This window comes from Lethenteron reissneri, chromosome 33 (genome assembly GCF_015708825.2).
Source record: "Lethenteron reissneri isolate LAM-NWPU_2019-01 chromosome 33, ASM1570882v1, whole genome shotgun sequence".
NCBI lineage: Eukaryota > Metazoa > Chordata > Hyperoartia > Petromyzontiformes > Petromyzontidae > Lethenteron > Lethenteron reissneri.
The window spans coordinates 7,228,842-7,252,881 of NC_083811.1; the positions used below are offsets into that span (position 1 = coordinate 7,228,842).

General features: G+C 41.1%; 1 protein-coding gene across 2 annotated transcripts in view; it reads left to right on the forward strand.

The window, feature by feature from the left end:
* Positions 1–24,040, forward strand: part of BTBD10 (BTB domain containing 10) — a 47,396-nt gene that overhangs the window by 2,060 nt on the left and 21,296 nt on the right. Inside the window, exon 2 of one of the 2 annotated variants that reach the window (XM_061564461.1) lies at positions 5,081–5,259. In XM_061564461.1, the coding sequence (XP_061420445.1) occupies positions 5,138–5,259 (122 nt within the window). In that variant the 5' untranslated portion in view covers positions 5,081–5,137. Of the gene's footprint in view, positions 1–5,080; positions 5,260–8,993; positions 9,152–24,040 lie in introns of those variants that run through there. The other variant, XM_061564462.1, reaches the window with a different exon arrangement.

Here is a 24,040-nt window from a genome sequence, read left to right on the forward strand (position 1 = left end):
GTTGGTGTTTAATATGTATGGTGGTGTGTGTGTATATTGTGTACGTGTATGAACAACATACACGACTGGGCAAAATGTATTCACGGTTACTATGTTATATTTTAAAATTGGCATATTTGTTAAGCATCAGTTGTTTTCCTGTTGAGAAAAAAAATGTAACCCATTTTGGATAGTTATTTTGTTTTGCTTTGAGTATTTGTTGAAACTGACGTCTTCCGAGAGAAACGCTTGCTTTCACCTATCTATTAAGGGCTTATAAATGTATGTGTGTAAGTAGCAATTATTTCTTATGCGGCGTATGTATCCAGGCTCTTGTTAAACGTTGTATGACAGAAAAAAGGCTTTAAAGCCTCTTGAATGTAACAATTAACGTACCCATATCCTGTCATAATTGCGTGCAATATATTCCATCCTGCATCTTCTTGTTTCTATCAGTACTGAATGTTCTTTCTCATACGGTCTCGCGTGTACTGTCCTTTGCACTGGATGTCGTCTGTGTGCGTTTTCCTAAGTACCGGGCAATCTAATGTGTTGACCGTCTTGTTTGTTTTTTCTCATTCGACTAAACGTTATTCGCATGCATTTGCACGAGTTGGAAATAATTGAATGCACATGATCATGACTATAGGAAAACAGGAATAATTGCGTGCACAATAAAGCCGAATAATTACCCGCGTGATGAAGTTAATCAATACTTATTTTTGTGGCACTTTCATCCATAAATTTTTATATCAATCCAGTGACATCATGAGAGCACTGTAATGGAGCGTTTTTCAATAAATGTTAAACCTTTGTTTTCACGAAGAAAGATTCGAACTCCTGCCATATAACCTGGGACGCACAAACGAGGCAGATAGCGATAAAATTTGTATTTCGTGGAATATTCTCTTCGAGTGTTAAATAAGACCCATGATCATTGTTAGAGTTGTCCCTTGAGGATTTAAAATGAGAATCACCTTGTAAAGCTGAATCGCCCAGTGTGGAGCCAAACTGTTTGTTGAGGATACGCTGTTTCCTGCCTAAAGAAATTGAGATTCAGACTACTTTTGGGAAGTTAATGTTTTGTATTGAAGTCTGCTGTCGTCTCTGCTATAGCATCATGCAAATTTTACAGGTTTTCGGGAATATAACAGACCAAATTACCCATTATATACCCGATGTCATCAGATAATGGAAGCTTCGCAGGGTTGAGTCTGGATGGTAACCAGCTTGTGATATTTGTCATAGGGCTGTGGGGCGACGCGCAAAATCAATTGCTGTACCTTAGTTTTGTTTTCTAGGGTTCCTGCCTTGGCAAACCCGTACTGATCAGTGTGGCAAAGTATGGTTAAATACCCCCCCCCCCCCCCCCCATGATCTCCGTGGCATGGGGAGACCCTCATCCAGCAGGGGATTTACCGTGGCTGCTGGTGATGTACAGGGACTCCTCTACTTACAAACATTCGACTTAGGGGCCATCCATTTCGTACGTACGCAAAAATCTGTCAACTTCACCCCTCCCCCCCCCCTGTACGCACGCGTACTTTTTACCCCCCCACCTGCGTACGCACGCTTGACGCCCCCCCCCCTCCCACCGAATCCTATAGAACGGCCGATGTTTAATCCAGAAACGATCAAGGATTAATAATATTTACGTGTTTAGGCAAACAGATAGTCCACCGCCGGACTATCTAACTCATTTGAAGGCCAATGTGGACAAATTATTATCGAGGCTTCACCCCCCCCACCCCCCGTTTCCTATGTGGACATTGTCAGTAGACCCCCCATACGCAAGCTTATGCATTTGGGTTACCCCCTTCCCTCCATGCGTACGTACTAAACGGATGGCCCCTTAGGAACTTTCAGAGATATGAACAAACCTCTCTGTATGTCCAGCTGCCTGTTTGTACCGAGATTCGTAAATTCAACCACCGGGCAATAGATGTCGGTCGTGGCATCTACATCTGCAGAACATGACGAAGCAGTGGTATCTACATCTACAGGATATTGCACAACTTTTAAGGCCATTCCCCGTGTTTAGTGTACATGCCGTACAACATGTTTGGAATCGACAGGAGTAAAGTTTGACTTACGAACAAATCGACTTACGGACAGACCTCGGGAACCTAGGTCGTTCGTTATTCGAGGAGTCCCTGTACGTGTTTTGTTTGCTTATTAGACTGATTCCCACTTTACAAATGTTGTTTTTTTACCACACGGACAGAATAACATAGGGTGAGTTTGCGGAGACAGATTTGATCCCCATTTTGGAATGAGGAATTTTTTAAGACGCGCTAAGGAACAATAATGTAAACAACACCCTCCCGGTACTTGTTTACGTGAGGGTGGTCTAAAGTTTGACTTTAGTAGGGCACTTTGTCTTATGGTGAAGTCGTTAAGTGGTCATACAGCGGTTTAGTATTTATGGCTTTTTTCTAGAAACTCCCGGCTGCATAAAGCACTCTTAGAGTGCCTCCGATAAGTGCGGTTGGCTACGTACCGTGCGAAATAAGTTCAGCATACTGTACGGACATAAAATAAACTTATAAACGGTCTCATTCAAATTTGGTTGAGGATATAAACCTCTGTTTGTATCAAGAGATGACATCAACTTCATGGTGTCTTGCTCATTGCAATTTGAATCACATGGACTGTGTTTAAAAATAAGTGTTTTTGATGTATCTGCCATGCTTTGTCAATCTTAAATCAAGAGCAAACAATTGAGAGGACGTGCTTTTTCAGTTTATTGCAGCAGTCCGTATCACTGAACGGTTGTCTAGATATATTTTGGTATATTCCTCTTGCTTATGTTCTGTTAAGCAAGTGAGTATTTCATTTAGAATCAGGCGATAGCCAATTGATAAATACAGTAGATCTTTCACAAGAGGGGGGGGGGGGAACCACACCCTCCCAGAAGCTACAGTAACCACGCATTGTTCCGGCTAAAGGCGTGCACACTAAATCCACAATTAGAAGAGACAAATGAAACTGGTTACAACAAGAGCCCCTAAACAGGATTACAGCAATGATACATGTACTGCACTGCCTTGAATGGAAGCTGATATTGTTAGACCATCAGATTCAGTGAGTTTGCGATGTAGTTGTGGGTTTTCTCTCATGGACACACGCAAGGATGAATTTTCAGTTTCAAGGGAATCTAACGTTTGGCACATGCAGTCATAGAACAGAAGGTGAGGGTTCATGAAACTTAATGCAGAAACGAACGCAGGGCCCACAAGCTGCTGTTTGTGTCCATACGGTGCCACCGCTGCCAAGTGGCAATCTTATTTATTCACAGTAGCCTCCATGAAGGCTGCACGCAGATCGCTTACAACGACACCTTGTCTCACACTGCACTGTGGAATCGGGACACTCCTAGTAGGTAAATATTTGCGTATTTGGTCTCCCATCTCAGGGCTCCACAGTGGCAAGATGTTAACTACCTCGTCTGGTATGCAGGAGGTCGTGGGTTTGGATCCCGACCCTGAGACCTGCTTTATATTTGGAATTTGCATGTTCTTCCCGTGTTCGCGTGGATTTTTCTCCGTGTCCTCCGGTTTTCCCCTCCATGTTCAGAAAAAATGCGTTTGGAGTATATCGCTGCTATAAATGTACACATGATAAGCCACTTCGTTGGGCTATCATTTGTGGCCAGATTGCTTCTGAAAAAGAGCTAAATAGCTCAGTGGGCCTTACCTGGTAAACTAAACATAGTTTATTCTTTTATTTTATTTGGAGGACTTTTGGATCTTCAAAGCTTTCAAACTGTAAGGGCCTAATTTTCCAGTATTTAGTTTTTTTTCTAAATGATGGTATTGAGGCAATTTGTGGTGGAACTTTATATCAATTCAGCAGTTAATATTGTTTCTTAAGCTTTAAGGTACATTGAATCACGTGCATAAGAATCAATGTTCTTCATTCGTACTGTAATGGGTTCACATCACCCCTGTAGCCACTAGAGGCACTACCATTCACCACATTGTAAAGAGGAGAATTATAAAATTGAATTGTGACCATAAATCACACAAATATATAAAATTGCTGGTGGTGATTATTTTCACCCCAAGGAAAAAAATGAGACTACATTTCACAGTTTTATGTCTTTATAATATAATATTTCTATATCTGCTTGTGTAATTGTAAGCAAGCTCACGTTTAAAACATTAACATCATTTCACTGAATGAAAAAAACAAATCGTATGCCTTTGACATGGGTGCTTAATTGTAATGGTTGAACATTTTTATTCCAAGATGGACATCTTCTTCCTCTTCAGATATTAAAGATGGAACTTAAGCTACCATTGTCTCAAAAAGGAGGTAGTGACACTGACCTCATGACCTTTTTATTTGGTTTTCCAACCATGCTTTTTTAACTCAAACTAAAGAATTACTAAACCTTTTGTAAACTGCATGTAGCCAAACCTCAGGGGAAATTCAAGAATGTGTATGGTATGTTAACAGTTTTAACTCCGAGAACCCTAGCGCTTTGTGTTTAACATCTTAACGCCCACCCATGTGCTGTGTTTGTTACCATAGTGTCCCTGTGTGCTGGATTGCCAGTGATGTGGGTCAACAGTGTAGCGCTGTAGTGTCAGGGAGCTGAAAGGGGCTTAGTCCCCCTGCTGAAGGCTCAGAGAGCCCCCCCCCCCCCTTCAATTGTTATTGTCAAGGCAAAACATTTTCGGACTCTTTAACACCAGTGGTAGTTTTCCCATCGGCCTTTCCTCATACATAGGAGTGATATCTGGAGCCGAATGCATGATTAACAAAAGCAGATCATATCATCACTCATTCTCTTCAGCATGTAATGTTTTATTCTTGGTTCTTTCATTAAAGTCACGTAGAATGGAAATAATAAAATAATAAAAACAAAACATAATAAAATATTATATTATTTTATTCTTATTATTCTTTTATTATTTCCATTCTACGTGACTTTACCGAAAGAACCAAGAAGATGAATCCCTGCAGTCACGAAAGCTTTAAATCGACATGTAATGTTTGTTTAATATGGTGGCTCTCTTGCCCGCCCTTGAGTGTTTTTTTTTTTTAAACAGGGTTATGCTGCAGGGTTCTGATATTGTCTTTGTGTTTTTTCCAGGGGAGCTGCTGCGGCACCGATTGCCGCTGCTGTCGCCGCACCTCTCCCTTGAGTGGGATGGCTGGCCGCCCCCAGGCGTATGACAGCAACAGCAGTGACCCCGAGTACTGGGAGCACAACCCCAACTCTTGGGACTCACAAGCGAGCACCCGGCGCCGCCGATACTCCAAGAGACCAAGGTAGGCAAAAAACATTTTTTTTTTTTACCAGGTAAGGCCCATTGAGCTGTATAGCTCTTTTTCAGAAGCGACCTGGCCACAAATGATAGCTCAACCACGTGGTTTATGTGGAAATTTATAGCAGCCAAATGCTCTAAACCCATTTTTCTAAATGCGAAGGGGAAAATAGGAGGACCCGGATAAAAATGCACGCGACCACGGGGAGAACATGAAAACTCCAAATATACAGGCGTCAGGGTTGGTATCGAACCCACGACCTGCATATACCAGGTGACATTGCCAGGGCTTCATTTCAGCGAGGTCTGGCTGGGTCCGAAAAATATGTTGACCCAGCACACCATATCCAGTATTCCTCTTGCTATGGCTGTGGCTCCGAGAGTGTATAAATGATCCAGATTCCAAAGAACACAGGATGAGATGTTACTATCCTTTGTGCAAGCACTTCCAAGAGTTCATGAACAGTGAGCCTGGTGAAATTTGGGGAGCGCATCGTCAGTAGTGAACCTTTGGTTCCTAGGGTGTTTCGGCCTTTCATACTATACACCCTCCCCAAAGGCGGCCAGCGACAGGGTGATCAATCCTACGCTTGCGTCCCATTCCCATATTCAGTGAGGAATTAATGTCTTGACATCACCAAATAAAAAGAAAAACAGCAAGGGTAATATATGTCTTTGGTAATAGGTTCAGAAGGATAGAATAGGCTTGCAGTGGATGAGTAGCAAGCACCACACTTGGCTGCCTTCATTGTTTCTTTCACACCTGTGTTTCTGGTAAGCTTTTCATGATTCAGCGATTTAAAATAAATAGCATCATTATACACGAGTGAAGCAAACTATATGCAAATAAAACTACACAAAAGAGACGTGTAAAAAAAAGAAAAAACAATGCGAACAATTTGTCAAATTGTATTGCAATTGATAAAATCGTGACCAGGATAACGTCAATGTATTGAAGGACTGAGGGAGAGGAAGTTAATCGTTTGTATTGTATTTGAACAAAGTTTGAGAGAAGGTAAAGTGCAACTCTCTTGGGCGCTGCGGTGGTAAGATGTTAACTACCTCGCCTAGTATGCAGGAGGTCATGTGTTTGATCCCGACCCTGATGCTTGTATATTGGAGTTTGCATGTTCTACCTGTTGTCGCGTGGATTTTTCTCCGGGTCCTCTGGTTTTTCCCTCCACATTTAGAAACATGCTTTTACAGTATTTGACTTCTATACATTTACACATGATAAGCCACTTCATTGAGCTATCATTTGTGGCCAGATCACTGTTGACAAAGAGCTATATAGCTCAGTGGGCCTTACCTATTAAAATAAAATAGTTTTTTAGTTTTACTGTGGTCACTTATTCCATTTCCCTTCAGCCTTATAGTCAATTATTTCCACATTCCTTCAGACCAAGCAACGACTTCTGGAATATTCCAGCTTTGGTTTTGCAAATGAACACAAGGTGGTGCCCCATTTGCAGCGAGTGTTATGGTTATGAACCTGCTCTATCTTCAATTTGTTGGGCTTGATGGAAAAACTCATGTAAGCGAATGTGTCATTAATGACCTGCAATAAAATATATCTTTAGTGGGGCATGTGCAACTTACATCGTAGCTTTTTTAAGAAACTGTTGCTATTCTTGTACGTGTTTGCAACTGGTAAAGTTTTAATTTTGTGGGTGAAATTGCACTTGGTTGCTTTTTTGAGGTACGTGCTCTTCTCTGTTTTCAGGTACATACTATTTTTTGTTTACTGAAAAGAATGTGTAATGAGTTTAAGAGTGTTTGGGCATTCCTCGGAGAGGGAGGTTGGGCACAGTGGTGGGTGGTGGTTTTTTGGCTTGGGCGTTTATTTTGATGGATTGCGGTGCACATTTGTTTGGTTTACCGCTCACTTGCTGTGTTGCTGTAGAATCACATTTTGTCTTGGGTGTGCAACTCTCTGGTTAACAGCTGAGTGATGCAGGGATGTGCCCTGTTGGGATTGTATCCAGTCGTATGACAAGTTAAAGCCTAAATTTGACGAATTCACGAATAACATTGGGCTATTGCATTTGGAAAGTGGCTTTTGTCAATGTGTCGACTTTATACGTGCATATTTTGCAATGAAAGTGCAGGAGAAATTCAGCTTTAACTTAACGATCTTTAAAAAAAGGCCATTGACGGTGTTTCATACACTTTTTATTGTAAATATAACTTACACTAGAGCTCAACAATGTTCAATCCACACGTGGAGGAAAAGGATCCATAGCAGCTGTGCAGACTACCCACCATCAGACTGACGTGCATGGCATGGAACACTATCACTCAGGTGTTGCTAACCCCTTTTACTGTTTCTCTTTAAGCGAGCACATTTTCATAGAATTGTCTGCATTAATATTCTTTGGGTCTTTCGGTAAAGTCACGTAGATAGGTTAAAAGAAATAACAAAAAAATTACATGTCTGCATTAACCAACTTTTGCTGCATTTGGTATGCGTGTGCCTGGAACTGTGGAGACTTATAATAATGAGATGTTTAAAGAAGAATTTAATTTGCGTGAAAAATAAAACGCACGCCTGTGTTTGTTCATATGCGGAATGTTAAATCGCCGCCAGTGCTCGTGTCACGAGCATTTTAACAGCACTTTACAAACTGCACGCATTTTATTTTTGCGCATATAGGCTGGCCATCTGTTGTTGAAAGGGCTTGCATCAAAATAGTCGTTTATATGAAAAAAAATTGGTTATTTAGGTATACATAGGTTTCAATAATATGGAATTCTTAAAAATATATGAGGCATTTCATGATTAATCGATTCCTAGATTATGATGCTCATGATACACACATTATTGTTGTGTGAGGGGTATTTTATTTATGATTGATGCAAATGCTATACAAATGCTAATTTACCATTTCAGCAAACGGACCAACGGAACTCTACAAACGATACAGAAAAACTGAATCAATATAAATCAGGTGATGAGAATAGACAAAAATCAAATTGTGATCCTGAATTGACAACGAATATCTACAGGGTGAATATAATACATCTATGTTTTACTTGTGTGAATGAATTAAAATATTAGGCTTATCAATTACCGAATCATTTCACTTGCCATTAACCTGTGAACATTTATTTTATTAAATTATCACCAAAAGATGAGCTATTAAAATGGTTTTCTTCGCCAGAAATGGTGGCAGTAATTGTAGCCTGTTCTAAATTCACAATTTTATTTTTTCCTTAGGCCAGCTCAGTTGAATTGTGAGTTCTGTGAAATGTAAAATGCAACGAGTGAGGTCTGAAATGCTCCATTATCTCGTGGATCATTACCAAGATTTTAGTGAGAAGCTAAACCTCCCTTACAAATTAAGAGTTCAGCAACTGAAGCATAAATCACTGCTCTACAAAGCCACAATAGAATCCGATGTTTCAATACCACTACTGAGCAATGCTTTAAATAGTCATTACATATACATATTAACCCTTTTCTTTTTAAAATTGTCGAGTTTGAATGTGAAATTTTACATACAATAAGTATATGTATTACAAACATACTGCATTTTCTAATATAACACATTTCTTTATTACCCTAATTCATTCCTCTTGTTCATGTAAACGATTGACCTTGTCAAATTGAAAGGGAAAAACAAAACGGGGCGCAACATAAAAAAAATAGCCCCGCACTCTCCCCACCCCCACGCCCACCCACCCCCGAGACTTTTATTTTAAAACGTGAACGCCGCCCCATGCTGCTCCCACAGTCCTCTTGGGGCGTTGAAGGCTCGGGTTGTTCAGCAGTGGCATCGGGCGGTGTCGAGCCAGAAACCCGCCTTGGCGCTCGGTCTCAGGTCTCGCGCTGCGAGCACGCATGGCTGCGGCATCACGGCCCACGCCTGACCTCTGCAGAATAACATGAAGAGGCAGTGAGTATCGGCACGCCGCCGCTGTGCCCATCCATACGGTCGATTCGTAACGCGTTCGCGTGCCTCGGTTGTGTGTACGTTCGTCTCGCCGCCGATGTGCGACCACAGCGGCGTGAGTGGGATTCGAGATCTTGGGATTGCTGGGTGCCGCGTGTGTTCTGCTCAAGGTGGGGTGGGGGGGCTGAGGAGGGAAGGCGACGAGTCTATTCAAGAATACAAAGTCCGATTTTAACGACAATGCAGTGCTGTTGAAAACTAAACATGTGCTTTACTTTGAGGATTAAAAAAAGTGAATCCTCATCTAATGATCACTGATGAGAGCTGTGTTAGTCGTCAACAGTTTTTTCCCCTGCTGTTGCAGGACAGATAAACCAATTGGGATTCGGTTGGAGCTTCAGTGTGGAGACCAAGACTCCACGTGCCCTGTTGAACCATTTGTCATGTATGCCTGTTATGTCATGTTCTTGTTTGTGTTTTAGTGGATGTTTTGCAATCTGTAACTCAGAATAGCTTCTTAAAAGTGTACTGTAGGTCATGCTTAAAGACATCTGTCTTTTGTGATTGTGTAATGGAACATAGTTTTCATTTCTGAGCTGTTGAAGCATGCCTAATAACAGGACACAATGACTCAACGGGTTGTTGAGTTTTCTAAATGTTAATGTCACTGCTTAGAGCCGGAGTTATCAAACGTCACTGCCAAGCCCCCTTGGTAAAAAAAAATGAACACGTGAGCAATTGCGGGAATGTGTGTAGGGTGAACAAACACGCACTCTCTCAGGGGACCTTAGTGAACACACACACACAAATACAAAGATCTCCCGTATAGCCTATAACAGACTGTTGGGGCAAGTGCTGTTAGCAAGCACTCATGAAGGCCAGAACGGCACACGGAAGGGATGGGTGGCCAGCACCACGCTCGGCCGCCTTTGTCTCCCGAGTGGCAATGTTTACACATCACACTCGGTCGTTGTTTGAGGCTTAGTCGACCAAGGGAAGCCCAGGACCGGTTTCGATCAAAGTCACTGGTGTTGGCCGTGAGCGAGAATTGAACTCGGGTCGCCGGGTTTTAAGCGCAGCGTGGTAACCGCTACACTACCGCTCCCCACACTCTTCTCTCAGGGGAACCCGGTAAAGACATGTACCAAATATTTGAGTAGGCCCACTGGAGATCCTTGAGCATCCCTGCCAGCATTTGTTGAAATCATCCATTTAGATGTTTGCATTTGAATACCTCGAGGATAAGGCAAGCATTGCAGGCAGTCTATTGTGGTGGTTGATTTTCATTGGGTTGTTTTTCTAAGGTACTACTTCTAGTATTGTTCTTAAGTACTGTTTTTTAAGCCTCTGGTAATATCTTAAAACTTGATGACGCTGATATGCTTGAGTGAGATGAGTAAACTGTTAAACGCCAATATCTGGCTTCCATTTCAAAATCATCCCCATAGCTCTTTTTAAGTATGTATGTTGAACTTATTTTGCATCGTACGAAGCCAATCGTACTATACATATAAAACGTTTTACGGTAAAAAAAATATATATTGGTAGTTTGAATATTTGACAAGCAGGAGGTGGCCGAGTGTCTCAGAGCACTGCACCAGCACCCCTGATGAGATTTCTTGTTTGAATCTCGGTTACAACCAGCTTGTAACCAAACCGGTTTCTCAAGTTTATTATAATTTTAGGACCTGCACGGTTCCATGAAGTCCCTCGTTCTGGAGTGCACAGTGTTATGTTGACTGATCGCATATCCAAATGAGACTGGAAGTTTGTTTTACAAATGGCAGCTGTGGCCTTGTGTACAATGTGGATTAATTAATAGTCTGCTTTTCAGTCCACTTTAACTACGATAGCATTTCCTGATAATACACTTTTTAGTTGCATCCGTCTGTAAGCCAGTCACTCAGGGCTGGTATCTTCGAGATAAGTGCTAAACCTTCTGCTTTTATATCTAAATAATATTTAGTTCTGGCATTTAATTAGATTTTGATGGGTATATACATCTCAGGTGATGTTCATCAACTCACTGCCAGCTATTCAGTCAGATTCATGTTCACAATGTTCCTCTGTTGCAGGCAACCCGTTAGTGCTTATAAGAGCTGCAGTGTATCTGCCGCACTGCTGCATTACGTTTGTTAGTGTATCATTTATCCATGAATGCTTCCTGCTATCAAGTGTGTTGTGGTCCGTTTATATCTGGTCAAATACAGGATAATTCTTGATGGGACAACAGATTGGTGCAAAGACATGCGTTGCATGTCTCTGCGCTTGCCTCTGCCTTGCTTTCCAAACGCCTACTAAGTAAATTGCGCATTATCAGTCAACACCAGTCAACATCGCTACAGTGATTTGCGGCAAGCAGGTGGCTTTGAAACGAGAGCAACTTGGCCTCTTGAGCAGCTCACGTGTTCGGTGATGGAGGGGGAGTCTGACCATTGGAGGTCTGCACAAGCTCTTGCCGTCTTCATTTTCCTTTTGAAAGTTATTATTTTATTGCATATTAATAGCTCAGCAAAAGTAAGTTATTGTATGGGCTTTAATATGCTAGACTGGATAGCGGAGCCCTTGAATTTATAGTATCTGAAAATTTCCGGTCGGGTAATAATTCAGGAGATTGCAAGTGGAGATTGCTTTTAAAGAGGAGATCAAAAATAATTACATCAATCGCCAAGAGCTTTGTGTCTCTATTGTCGTTCAAAGTCTGTCTTTAGAATATTTTTTTTACCGAAAAAGTTTGGGTATTTCTTACCCTGTGTAATCCATCAAAATACAGGGTTTTTTTCCCTTGTGAATGTATGGAAGGGACATTGAATGTTTTTCTGTGCAGTTTACCCGAACATATGCATCATTCAAAACCAAAACAAGGTTGTCGGTCACCTTAAGTACTTCCTGGAATGTGTTGTTATGTTCTCTATTTAGCCTATTTACAGCAAAGGTCAAACTTCAGATATTACTTTGTCCCTGTATTGCATTTGAATATAGATACATTATTTAGGAGGCAGATGATTATAATTTACATGACTCGTTGAAAGCTGCTAAAAGGCTCTTTGAATGCTGGAGCAGGGGTCGTTGGACTTTGATGTGAACTTGATGGAACTATTGACTTGAAGATCTGAGAAAGCTCTGAAGCCCAGTAGAGCACATGCATCTGAGTAATGCCAAGTGACAGTCGTGACGACTGGTTTTGGCATCAATCGTACACTCCGTTCCACCACTTATTTTGTTTTCAATGTGGCCATATAATTAGAGTACAGTTTGTGGCACCGTTTTCAATTATCGAGACCATTACATAATTAAATAGAGCGTTTAATACATTGGTTGAATGCGTTCTGTGTTGAATGTCGAAAAATGTTACATTCAAAACTCCAATTTCTGCCTCATTTTGTTTGATGTTCACGTGGGGGAAAGGGAAAGTCCATGTTTTGAGATCAGAAGGGTGATTGATTAGATCCCTTGTTGCCATGTGACTTTGAAGGTTGATCTTAAAGAAATCCAGCTCCAAATTGGGTGTTCACGTGAGCAGAGGGAATTCTAAGAAGCAAAGGTAAAAATTTGTCTTTTGAAATGAAGACTAAACCGTCTTCAAGAAGCCGCCACCTTGGCAACAAACACCAGCGTCTTCCTGGTCAAGTTCTGAATAACAGCCAAGCAGTAAACACAATACATTACACATTTACCTTTACATATGTTAGGATTAAACTAACACATGCAACACTATGAGAAGATCGAACACTACTCCATCCTAACTTTTTAAAGCATCGTGTTAAGTCACTGTTTATATTGTAACTAGTTCAGGAAGGCTGTCTTTGCCAGGAAAACGTTTTCAATAAATATAATAATGAACCTGATACGATGTTTTGACAATTTTTATCTACGATCAGACACTAACAACTACTCCAAAAATGTGTGTTTTGCTGCAACAAAAAACACACATTGTTGATTTGATTAAACTTGTGATATTTAAAGACGTACCCATCGGAAACCGCTCATTTTACAGATTTCGTTCTTTCTTATTAGAAAGAACAAACCTGTATTAATTTAATGCTCTGAGGGGAAACTCCTATATTTTTCCGTTTTAGAATTATTCAGATCTGAACATTATAAAATGCATATATTTTCATTCACGCTTGAATCCGAACTATCTCAAACAATAAAAGATAGAACAATAGTTCTAGCTTTAATTTTATTTGCTGTTTAACGCTCTTTCGTACGAAAAAAACTGCAATGTTATATTTTGAACGGTTTCTGAATGACACGCACAAACATGTTTATGGGACACTTAAAATCTCGAGATTTGGGGGTCTTAAAATAAAAAATTCCGGATTTTCAAACTTTTTCTGTCTGTCCTGAAAGCTACCGATGTACCAAATTTTCAGCTTTCTACCTTGTCGAGGTTCTTGAGACGCAGATTAAGGTCTTTATTTATATAGATGTTTGTCCTATAAGTTGAAAGTAAGTAGTATTTACATTTATAGGTAATCGTAACATAAAGGGGCAGCCCTGAAACTACTTGCCCTTGCCACTGTTGCCGTAAGGGCCTCTACTCGAAGAAGCCTTAAAGGGTTTGTCAAGGTATCTGCCATACTTTTCCCACACTATAGATGTATTACTATTTATTCATGCTTTTACTAACTTATATTGAAGTCAACTGATTAATATATGAACTGATATTTTTTAAATGCATTTTATAATAATTATTTTCACAAAATGTTATCACTGACAACAATTTAAAATATGCACAAAGTGCGTGACGTACACTTATGGATAAGAATGGCGGTCTGCTGCATTCCCCAATGGTTGTGTGGAGGTGAAGGAGACCTCACCCATTTTAATTAAACTTACAGTTTGTTCAAAATCTTGTTTACATGAACCAAATTTCCAGTGCCCACCTTGACAGTTCTTAAAATGTAAAAATACACAGGGTATAATTGCGTTTTGGCTGGGGAAAACGGTCATCATTTGACCTTTCTTGACCCTGTGTAAAAATCCTTGGTGTCTCTGCTATCTTCCTGTGTCAACAGTAACTAACCATTGGTGGCATTCCAGTACTGCTGCTCGAACCCACACGGTAGGGCTTACTACCTAAATCTGATAATCACATGTGACTAATATGTTTCTGCAACCATTCTTCAGTTATGTCATTCTTGTATATTATTGAAACCACTTCATCAAAACGTCAGCATCTGCAAAGTGACATAATATATTCGTAGCAAGCTGATCAATTGCCCGCCGACTACTCTGTAAACGATAAGTTACTTACAAATGTCAGAGTTTGGGTGCTTTTACGATCATTGTCATGAGTCGCTCACTCACTGAAGTGTGAACCGACTGTGCGGGTCCGTCCTGGTGATGTGATGACAAGTGAGTGAATAGCTGACCATTGCCAATAGCACAACAATAACACAGACCACCTGGGTGCCATCATCATCGTCAGTCATCATTAATTGTGTTTTTGACCAGGTGTGAGCTAATTGAGGTATGGGGCCCTTTTGTAAGAGAGAGTCGGGGTGCCAAGTGCAATACAAGATATGTCGGTGCAGAAAAGTGAACGCTGTCAAGAAAACATGTTGCTTCCCAAAAATAGCATAACTAATGTATGTAAAAATCAACCAATAAAAAAATTATGGATGTAAATTTCACTCGCACACTTTGCAATAATTCAGTAATCCACCCAACCTATTTGGCCACATACAACTAATCAAACTCATTGATTAGTTGCTATATTGGATATAGTTCCCTGCATTATGAATTCAAACCACATCTCCATACATGATTGCCAAAAGTGATTCAGCACCTGTAGTTAAACATTACAGGACTGGCAAGGATGACAAACACAGCACAGATGCAATACCCTTCCACTTAAACATTACAGGACTGGTAAGGATGACGAACACAGCACAGATGCAATACCCTTCCATGTGCAGGAGTTATCTATGAAAATTACTTCGGGCGAAGTTTTTTTCTAAGCTTTTGGAACTTGACTGAGGAATTGTGAAACACTTCCTAGGTTGGAAGGGTCATCTAGCTTAAGGATTGAGCAACTGTTAATTGGGGTGCTGAAATATTAGTACACACCTGTTGGAACAAAAACTGAGCAATGTTAGTTCTGTGAACTAGACAACACACAGGGCCTTTGTGGGCATGAATGAAGCCAATATGACAAGACAGAAAATTGACAAACTAGTTCAAAGCCACTCTTCAACAAGTCCATAATGTAGCACTGATTGTGATCAAGCTGTGTCATTCATCAAATCTGACCGGGCCACCATTGCTGCCATTTTAAGATATTCCGTCTATAAATTCAACATAGTACATTGTGATTTGAAGTATTTTAGATTGTATTTAGTATATTTTGCCCTGGTAGGTTAGTTTCATTGCTCTTTTCTTGCCTTGTGGGGATAGTTCAGAAATGCAGGACATCCGTTTTACAATTCAATGTATTTTTTTTTACTAAATTACACATGGTACAATATTATGTAATGCAGTGCACACATGTGTGAAATATATTAAGCAGCTATGAAAATGTTCATCAACGTGTTTATTGACCCAATTTGAAGTGGCATTTCCATGCTTACTATTTAATGTGCTTTGGTCCCTGCGGCCCAATTGTGTAGTAGTAGTAGTAAAAGCGTAGAGCAGTTGATTCCATGCTTATAGATGCATGTCTATTGTGATTAATCACATCGGTCTTTAAATTTTCGTGCATGTTCTTTTATTGAACAATGAAAAATTATAATCCTTTAGACAGGAATGTGAAACATTCTGTAAACACTGAACCTTTTAAATCAAGCTTGAGCATATATCCTTAAATGGTTGAAGTTTGTGCCAACATTTAATATATCATGGTAAATGTGGGGATAATCATTTGTGTTTTACTACTTAAAGTACGGGGATAGAGTGTTGCCCCCTCACACGTATGGGTTTTCTCCGGGTGCTCTGCTTTCCTCCCGCTTGTAAAATTGCTCAGTAATTGGCTTGAAAACATCTTTAAATAAAAACCCAGCGCAGCACCCACCTGAAAGAGAGTCATACGACTCGGTGTGGCTTTCCTGGATAAATAAGTAAATACTAATTACTATTAAGTCCACTTCAAAATGAAATCTGTGACTTCCATTGGAGCCTTTTGTCACCCAAAAACCAAATTCTGAATGTGACTGACATCTTCTCCGTGACGTGCAAACAAATGTAACTTTGTAAATTTTGCTGCTCTCTTGCGACACTTTGTTTCTTATGGAAACCTTCAATCATACATCACTGTTGGCACAAGTGGCGATATCATTAGGAGTTCCATTGCGTCTGGGCATCGTGCCTTCACGTAACGCTGCCAGCTCCCACGTTTCAAGGCCAATGCGCCCCCTGATCATCGTGCACGCGCACCTTGGCATAGCCCAAGGGAAATTCGAATGCGGAGCTTAAACCAATGGAGGGGCAGAGGCATGCCAAATGGTCAAATGTGTGACCCTGTGGCCATTGGCCATTTGGTATGTTAGTCTTAAGTGGAATACCCATTAGTGCTATTTGTGCAGGCTGTCTGGATCAGCGTTGCTGTGAGCGCTTTGAGGTTTCATTGTCTGAAAATGTGATTCTTGTGCTTCACTGGAACACGATGTTCTTCTGCCTCACAAATTATAATGTCATAGAGATAATAATAATAATAAGGAAGTAAGTGGTGTTGGAGGAAATTAATGAGTGTTTAATGTTTGACGGATAATGGAAATTTATCGTAATGTTTTTTACTTCTCAAACTCCTAGATGGGCAAAAAAAAACGTTAACACATTAATATTACCCGACTGTTGTATTTCTCCTTTTTGGCTTTCATCTCATTACGTTCTCATGTTTATTCGTCTTTTCGGACGTTTTACTTCTTGTATCCTTGTGCGCCACACATGGGCCTCCTAGGTGCAGATGATCACGCGGCCATACATCTTGGCAGGATGTCTTCTTGCTTGACCACGTGTTTCGGAACGGCTGCTCAAGTCACGTGTTGCGTGTGTGTTTTAAAATGGCCGTGGTCTTACAAACCCTTGTCGCACAACAAGCAAGTTTTCCCTTCATAGCACTGACATGAAGCTCACTTATTTGCTTGAGCCTTAAATAGTTAATCTCCCAATAGCCTCGAATTAAATGTATGCAGTGATGCATAGCAACAGGGACATTTGACCTAGATTCTATTCTATTTTTAATAATGAAGATAATAAAATAGATATTAATAGCAACAGGTTCCAGTAGTCTAGATTTTAATAGATATTTTTTATTAATATAATACAATCAAATCGACTTATTTTTGTAATGAGTGTTGCATGATTCCATTAAGGGGCTAGACTGAGGTAATTCAGATAATTGCACACAGCATGAAATAACATTTGTGAGCATCTGTGAGTTTCACATACGTACTTCTAATCGTACACTTTCAAATGCTTACATTTGGAAACCTTTAGGTCTGTCAACGCCAGTTGAAGTAAAATGTCTGAATTTTGAATGTGTGTAAATCACGCTAGTGCCGCGTCAGAGCTGCAGTGACATTTAAATGTTCATTAGAACGCCCCTCACCTGCAATGATGTGGGGTACGAGCCTCATGGATCCAATTGTCCGTGTTGTTATCCAATTTACTCAAATTACCAACAAAATACTACGTGGATAATCACAGATCATGAGCTCTGCTTATCCATGAAAAATTCCCGGATAAGAGAAAGCCGTTTCATAATGCAGGACGGGACAAATTGTAGTTTGTCACAGACGATGGGAAGAATAGGTGAGCACATAATAGGAGTTTTGATGGACCCTACAATTATCATGGATAATAGGCGTTTTGGGTAATAGGGTCGCAGATAAGAAGAGTTTGACTGTAAGTGAATAAAGAGTATTTCAATCCTATCCTTTTGACTTGGAGAGTCGTCTGTATTTAGGTGGTACGGAGGTACATACCAGGGATACGTTGTGGACAGATGAGGGGAGTGCAGAAAAATCCTTTGTTGTGCTTTAATATGCTCCTACGTCCATTCTCTCTGCCTTCGCCAACTCACACTGACCAGCTTGGTGAAGTAGTCAAGTGCAGTGGTACCTCGGTATACGTCATTAATTCGTTCCAGAAGGTAGGACTCATACCGAAAATGACGTATACCAAACGTATTTTTCCCATCAGAAATAAAGGGAAAGGAAATAATTCGTTCCAGAGTATAAGAAATGATATTTTATATGGCATATTATACATTAATGGGGTTGTATAAAATAATTTACACACTACTTATTACTAAAATGCATACATAAATTTAAATAAATGCATAAATAAATTAAAATTAATTGAAATAAAAATACAATTTAACGTCACTTTACCTTGCTGAGAGGAGTTGATAGCCTGCGAGGATGGTGGTGAGGAAGGCGAGGAGGAGGAGATGTTATCTTTTTGAAGGAGAGTCCCCTTCCATTATAACTTCAGGAAGCTGAAATTCTGGGGATTTTTCTCTTTCTGTTTTCTGTCTTTTATCTTGACTTAGACCTGGGTGAGGCTCACCAGGTTTGAGTTTTACTAAAAACCTGTCCATTGAAGTTTGTTTTTGCCTTCTTCTAAGAATGTTCCTGAAGTATGACATTGTCTGGTCATTCCACACAATACTGTTACGGCTTGTTAGAGCCGTAACAGTGTTGTGTACGCGGGTACTGTACGCGGTGACTCATCCCGACCCATACAAGTTCTAACAAGCGCATCATATCCCAAGCAAGACGTCGTATCCCAAACATTTTTCTCTCGTAAAAACACGACATATACCAAATTCGACGTATTCCAAAGCGGTTGTATACCGAGGTATGACATGACACTAACCCTTTTGGGATTGCACCTCATCCGACAGTGAATTGCTTTACAAACGTTGTGCCTGTATATACGTACATTCGGTGTGGGGTGCTTTGACAGTAAATGTGGTGCTTGCAGGTATAGATGATGTTAGACGTATGTATGTATGTATGTTGAACTGTTTTCACACCGTACGTAGCCAACCGTGCTAATTGGAGGTGAGGCAGTGCCTCCGCCACTTTGGTTTTTCGCGCTGAACGTGGTTGTGCTGAAATTTGGGAGACTGCGTCGAAGTGAGGAGCAGTGGGGACGAGGAGAAAGCCGTTTTTTTCAGACGCAGGTCTTGAGCTGATGGCCTCGTTTGCTCGTGGGCGTTTACCACCTTGTGATGCCCTCTTTGGCAATCTGTTTGCTCGTGTAGCGAGTGCCCATAAATCCAATCCACGTTAAAGGATGACGCTCAAAAGGGTCCGCGTAGATGCCGTGCACAACCTGTTCGTACCGCTATCACCTGACCACCTCTCAGCTCGGTGGATTTTGTTTGACATCAATACGTGCATTCAAGATGCTCGATTACAGGCTTAAGCCTATAATGAGTTGGACAGTGAACCCAAGAACAAAAGAGGAACGCCCCCCCCCCCCCCCCATCAATGAGGTGCATGCCACTAAAATGGTGGTGTCTGGAATGGATCTATTCATTTTGACCTTTCAGGTTTCCCCTTGGTGAAACATTTGTGCATCATTATGACAGCTCTCGTAAGGTGACTTGTCAGTAATACGTGCTTACATAGCTGGGCTTAAATCTAATTGGCTTTTAGCGTTAATTATTCATAACTTAATGCACTTAAGCACTTTAAATTTCGCTTGCACCTGAATCCCTGCCAAAGTGGTGTGATGTGGGTTATTTTCTGTTTCTTGTACCCTGGAAGGTATTTGTTTAGAGTAATACGTTTCATTCTAATTTCATAAAGTACACGTAAATTAAAGTGGTAGTGGCCTTTTTTTATCATTGCCAGTGCATAATGTGCCACTGTAATTGTAACCGCTATTGTTACAAATAATTTTATGCTTTTTTCACTTGAGTGCCGTCGTACATCGTCAAAATAAAAGTGTTGTGCATTCACACCAGACAATTAACCTTGTGTTAGACGAGGTCATTGGTTGGAAAATTTATTTTGCAAAATACGTGTGATTTTAAAACTAAAATGACATGTTACACATACAGTCCTTCCTGTGTCTGGAATAGGTGTTTGACCATTTTATAATAACCCACAAATGCACAAAACCTGAGCACTGGCTATTTGTGCCTTTGAGTACAACCAAATTGTGTTCACGGTTAGTCTTTAACTTTTAAAGAAGTACTGTAAGGCTGCCTTTTATAAACTATCGTGCTGTCGTGTAAATGCACAAGTTGGTAGACTTTGGAAATCTCGAGAGAACGAACTTAAAATTACTAATGTGGCTAAATAAGTTGCGCTGGTACTGTTATCTTGTTGCATGTGCCTGCTGAGTGGTATTATTCTTTTGAGAGCGATGGGGGGCATTTGGAGAAACTGGCCAGAGATGAGTTATTTATCCCGCCACACAGGAGCTTGCAACAACGTGCTGCTGAGTCTGCGAGAATCTCACTGCTCGGATAACGTGCCGACATACAGACATCAAACAGACTCCAGCCGGCACACTGTGCAGGGCAATTCATCTGTTGATTTGATGCTGCATGAGTGAATTAGAAAGTGTGTTAGTGATCTAATATGTAAATAGTACATGTAGACGTGAAAAAGGTAAAGATGTGGCACTGCAGTTTCTTACACCGCTTCTAGTGGCACGGCCTCCACTAGAAAGAGCTGTAGAGAGAGCCTTTCTATATGGTAATTTGGCCTACTTCAAACTGGACGAACGTCTTGGAAGAGGTAGGCGTTTACCCATACTTTACCTTACCACAAGCCTTCTACCGAATGATTAACTGTGATGTACCCATTTACACTACTTGGTGGACAGAGGCGGGTGGGAGGGGGTGGAGATAAAAAAAAATGCCAATTGTTTCAATTGCTGCGCCAGGAGATCAAATCAAGCGAGCGACCTCTGAGTTGCAAGGGCAGTTGCCTGCAGTATTCATGCACACGCACTTATGTTTTATGTTAGGGAGCGGCAGCGTAGGGGTTAGCGCACTGCCCGATGAGCCCAGCAACCTGAGTTCGATTCCCAGCCACGGCTCACGTCAGTGGCGTGTGATCTCTAATCCCGGGCCAGACCCCCCCCCCCCCCCGCCATGTTCTACAATCTGCACTGACCATTTTGCTAAAGTATAGTTCACAACCACATGGCTGACATTGGTGGAGGCCCATCATCCAGCTGTGTATTGGCAAAAGGCTATAAATAATACATCATCTTTTATGTAGTATGTATGATTGTGTGCGTGTCCTTTAAAATTGTGCCACCTAATTCTCAGTGGTTCAAATGCGAGTATGGACTTAATATAAAAAGCATTTATTTATAATTTGAGATCACAAATGCAGATGGGGACGTTTTAATATACAAGTTATAACATGTTTGCCTGAGTAAAGCTTGTCATGCGGATCTGATAGCGAGATTTTTTTTCCTCATCTGCTTGTAGTTTAATTAGAATGTGTATAACTTGTTAAAATAGGAAATGAAAACATGAGCGAATCTCACCGTGAACATAAGAATTGCATAATTACTGAGATGCGCCCATCTGTTATTTAGCGACAAGCTGGCACCCCATCCAGTGAAAAAAACAAGGGTTTGATAATCACTTGCCTTGCCACTTGTCGTATGTCTTGGAAATAATTGGTTTTTAAATGCCAAATGTTACATTAATTTGCAATGCATATTAAATAAGGGTATTCTAAAGCTGCCTAGAATTAATAAAAGACACACGTAGTGTGTTATGCTGGTTAGTGTGGGGTTGAGAGAGTAAGACAGGCGATCCGAATATTGTGGTTTAAATCTTAGCCCGGTTGGACTCGGTATATCAATCCTGTGTAGATAAAATGAGTAAAATCTCTTTCTGTCGTCAACCAGTTGCTTTCTGGGAGATAACATTTCCCTGCCATAGTAATGTAGTATTTCCATCATTGTTTCATGGCGATAAACAGGAGCTGAGGGCTGGTCTACTGTCACTTGTTAATAATGGTAATACGAAAAGACTTGGGCAAATGCTCTCTGCCCCTTGCAAATGGTAAAACTGTTGACCACAGTGAATACCTTTTAAGTGTCGTCTTTATCACATTGTGCAATAGGAGTCATAGGATATTATTCATTTTCAGCTTAATTTTTTCCATTTTTATTTGAGCTTGTTGTGCACTATGTATAAATGTTTCAGTGTCACTCGCAGTTTAAAGGGGCTATAGTAACAAAAAAACATCATTCCTCTAGTCCTCTAAATCCCAATTTGTATTTCTCAGCTTTGTGTGATACATTATTTTACGTACGTACGTATGTACGTTGAACTTCTTTCGCACCGTACGCAGCCGACCGTGCTCATCGGAGGTGCGACACCTGAGATGCAGTGCGAGCACACGCTTTCTCTGGCACGCGTTAAGTCCGTTAAGAAAGCTGTACTCGTGCTGGATTTTGCCCGAGCACCTCTGCTTAGCCAAGGTTCAGTTATAACTTGAGCACACTCTCTTGGGGCTGCTACCAAAACAACCGTTGCTGGAAAACAGCACCTCGTTTGTGCCCATTCCATGCGGTGCAGGAGGAGTAGGAAGCAGGATGTCATTCTGTCTATTCAACCTCTTTTGCAGTAATAGAACAGTCTCGTCCTCCTTTCAACGTTCTTGCTATTCGTTGTTAATGTATATGTCTTTTCAATTTTACTCCACACTCGTAAATTTATATTGCCTCTTTGTACGATTTTTTTTCACCCAAATTGAATGTTCTGGTGTGAGTGCCAGCTTTGAGTTTCACTTGCACGTTTGTGGCATGTCCTTCAGTCTGTCCCTGCATAACCATTCCGTTTCCTTGACTGTAATGTTCAATATGTGGATCTGCCAAAATCATTAGCCTAACGTGGGATTTAGTCACTTCAGCAAGTCTGCAACCCCAGCCAAAAGTAAACCGTCGGTTTGTATTGATGGACAAAGTTAGTCTTAATTTATTATTCAGGGAATTGAGCTTAGTTTCGCAACCAAATGCTCAGAGAATAGGTATATGAAAGCAAAAACATTTTGTGCCAGACGCCAGTAACCTATATCACGGGTACAATTTGATATCCATCCCAATGGGCCACTCCTTAGCCAAGCATCATCCACCATCCGCTACGGTTCCAGTGGCAAGTGCAAAATTAAACGTTGGAATGCACCCTGTATTTAATTTGAGCATTATTATTTCTTAAAAACTGCCTTGCATCTCTAACGACTGCTGAAAGCTTTTATGGTCTGTAATCAAGACACACCAGCAAACACATGATCCCTACGAAATAGGTATTTTATTTCTTCCCATCGGCTGTGTTTTTTCAAGCTACGTCATTCTTGAGCTTAGTCTATTGTATTTAACTCGGCAGCAGTGTTTTTTTTTACACGTTAATCTGTTTAATAAAAGCTCGTGGTTTTAAGACAGAAATACATAATTCTCAGTAGATTAGGTTAAAGTTAACACTGACAGGCCTTGTGGGTTTGGCGGTTTGACTGGGACAGTGCTTGATTGAAGGCGTGTACCCAGCTGCCGCGAAAGCGTCGGTTTTTTTTTCCCAGAGGCCCCTTGGGGAATTGTCCGTCACGTCGCTGAAACGACCCTCGTTCTACGTGCGGTTAATGAAAAGCGGCTGCCCCTCTAAAGTGCCCCGGGGGGGGGGGGGGGGCTCGCAGATGACGCCGGGTTACGCCGCGCCAACCCTGCGGCTTCTCTTCTCCGCCCCGCGCGCACAACTCTCTCTCCACTCTCTGGAGGGCCGCTCGGGCACTGTGTCCAGGCTTGCTGAATTTCTAAACACGCAGGTTTAGGTGGCGTGGCTGTATATCTCTCCTGAGCGATCAAGGAGGTGGTGTCGATGCATTGTTCACCGCAGAGATTTTATAGCCGTGCCTTTGATACTGCTGGGATGTGGCCAGCTAAAGCGTGCCGTGAAAATTGGCCGCT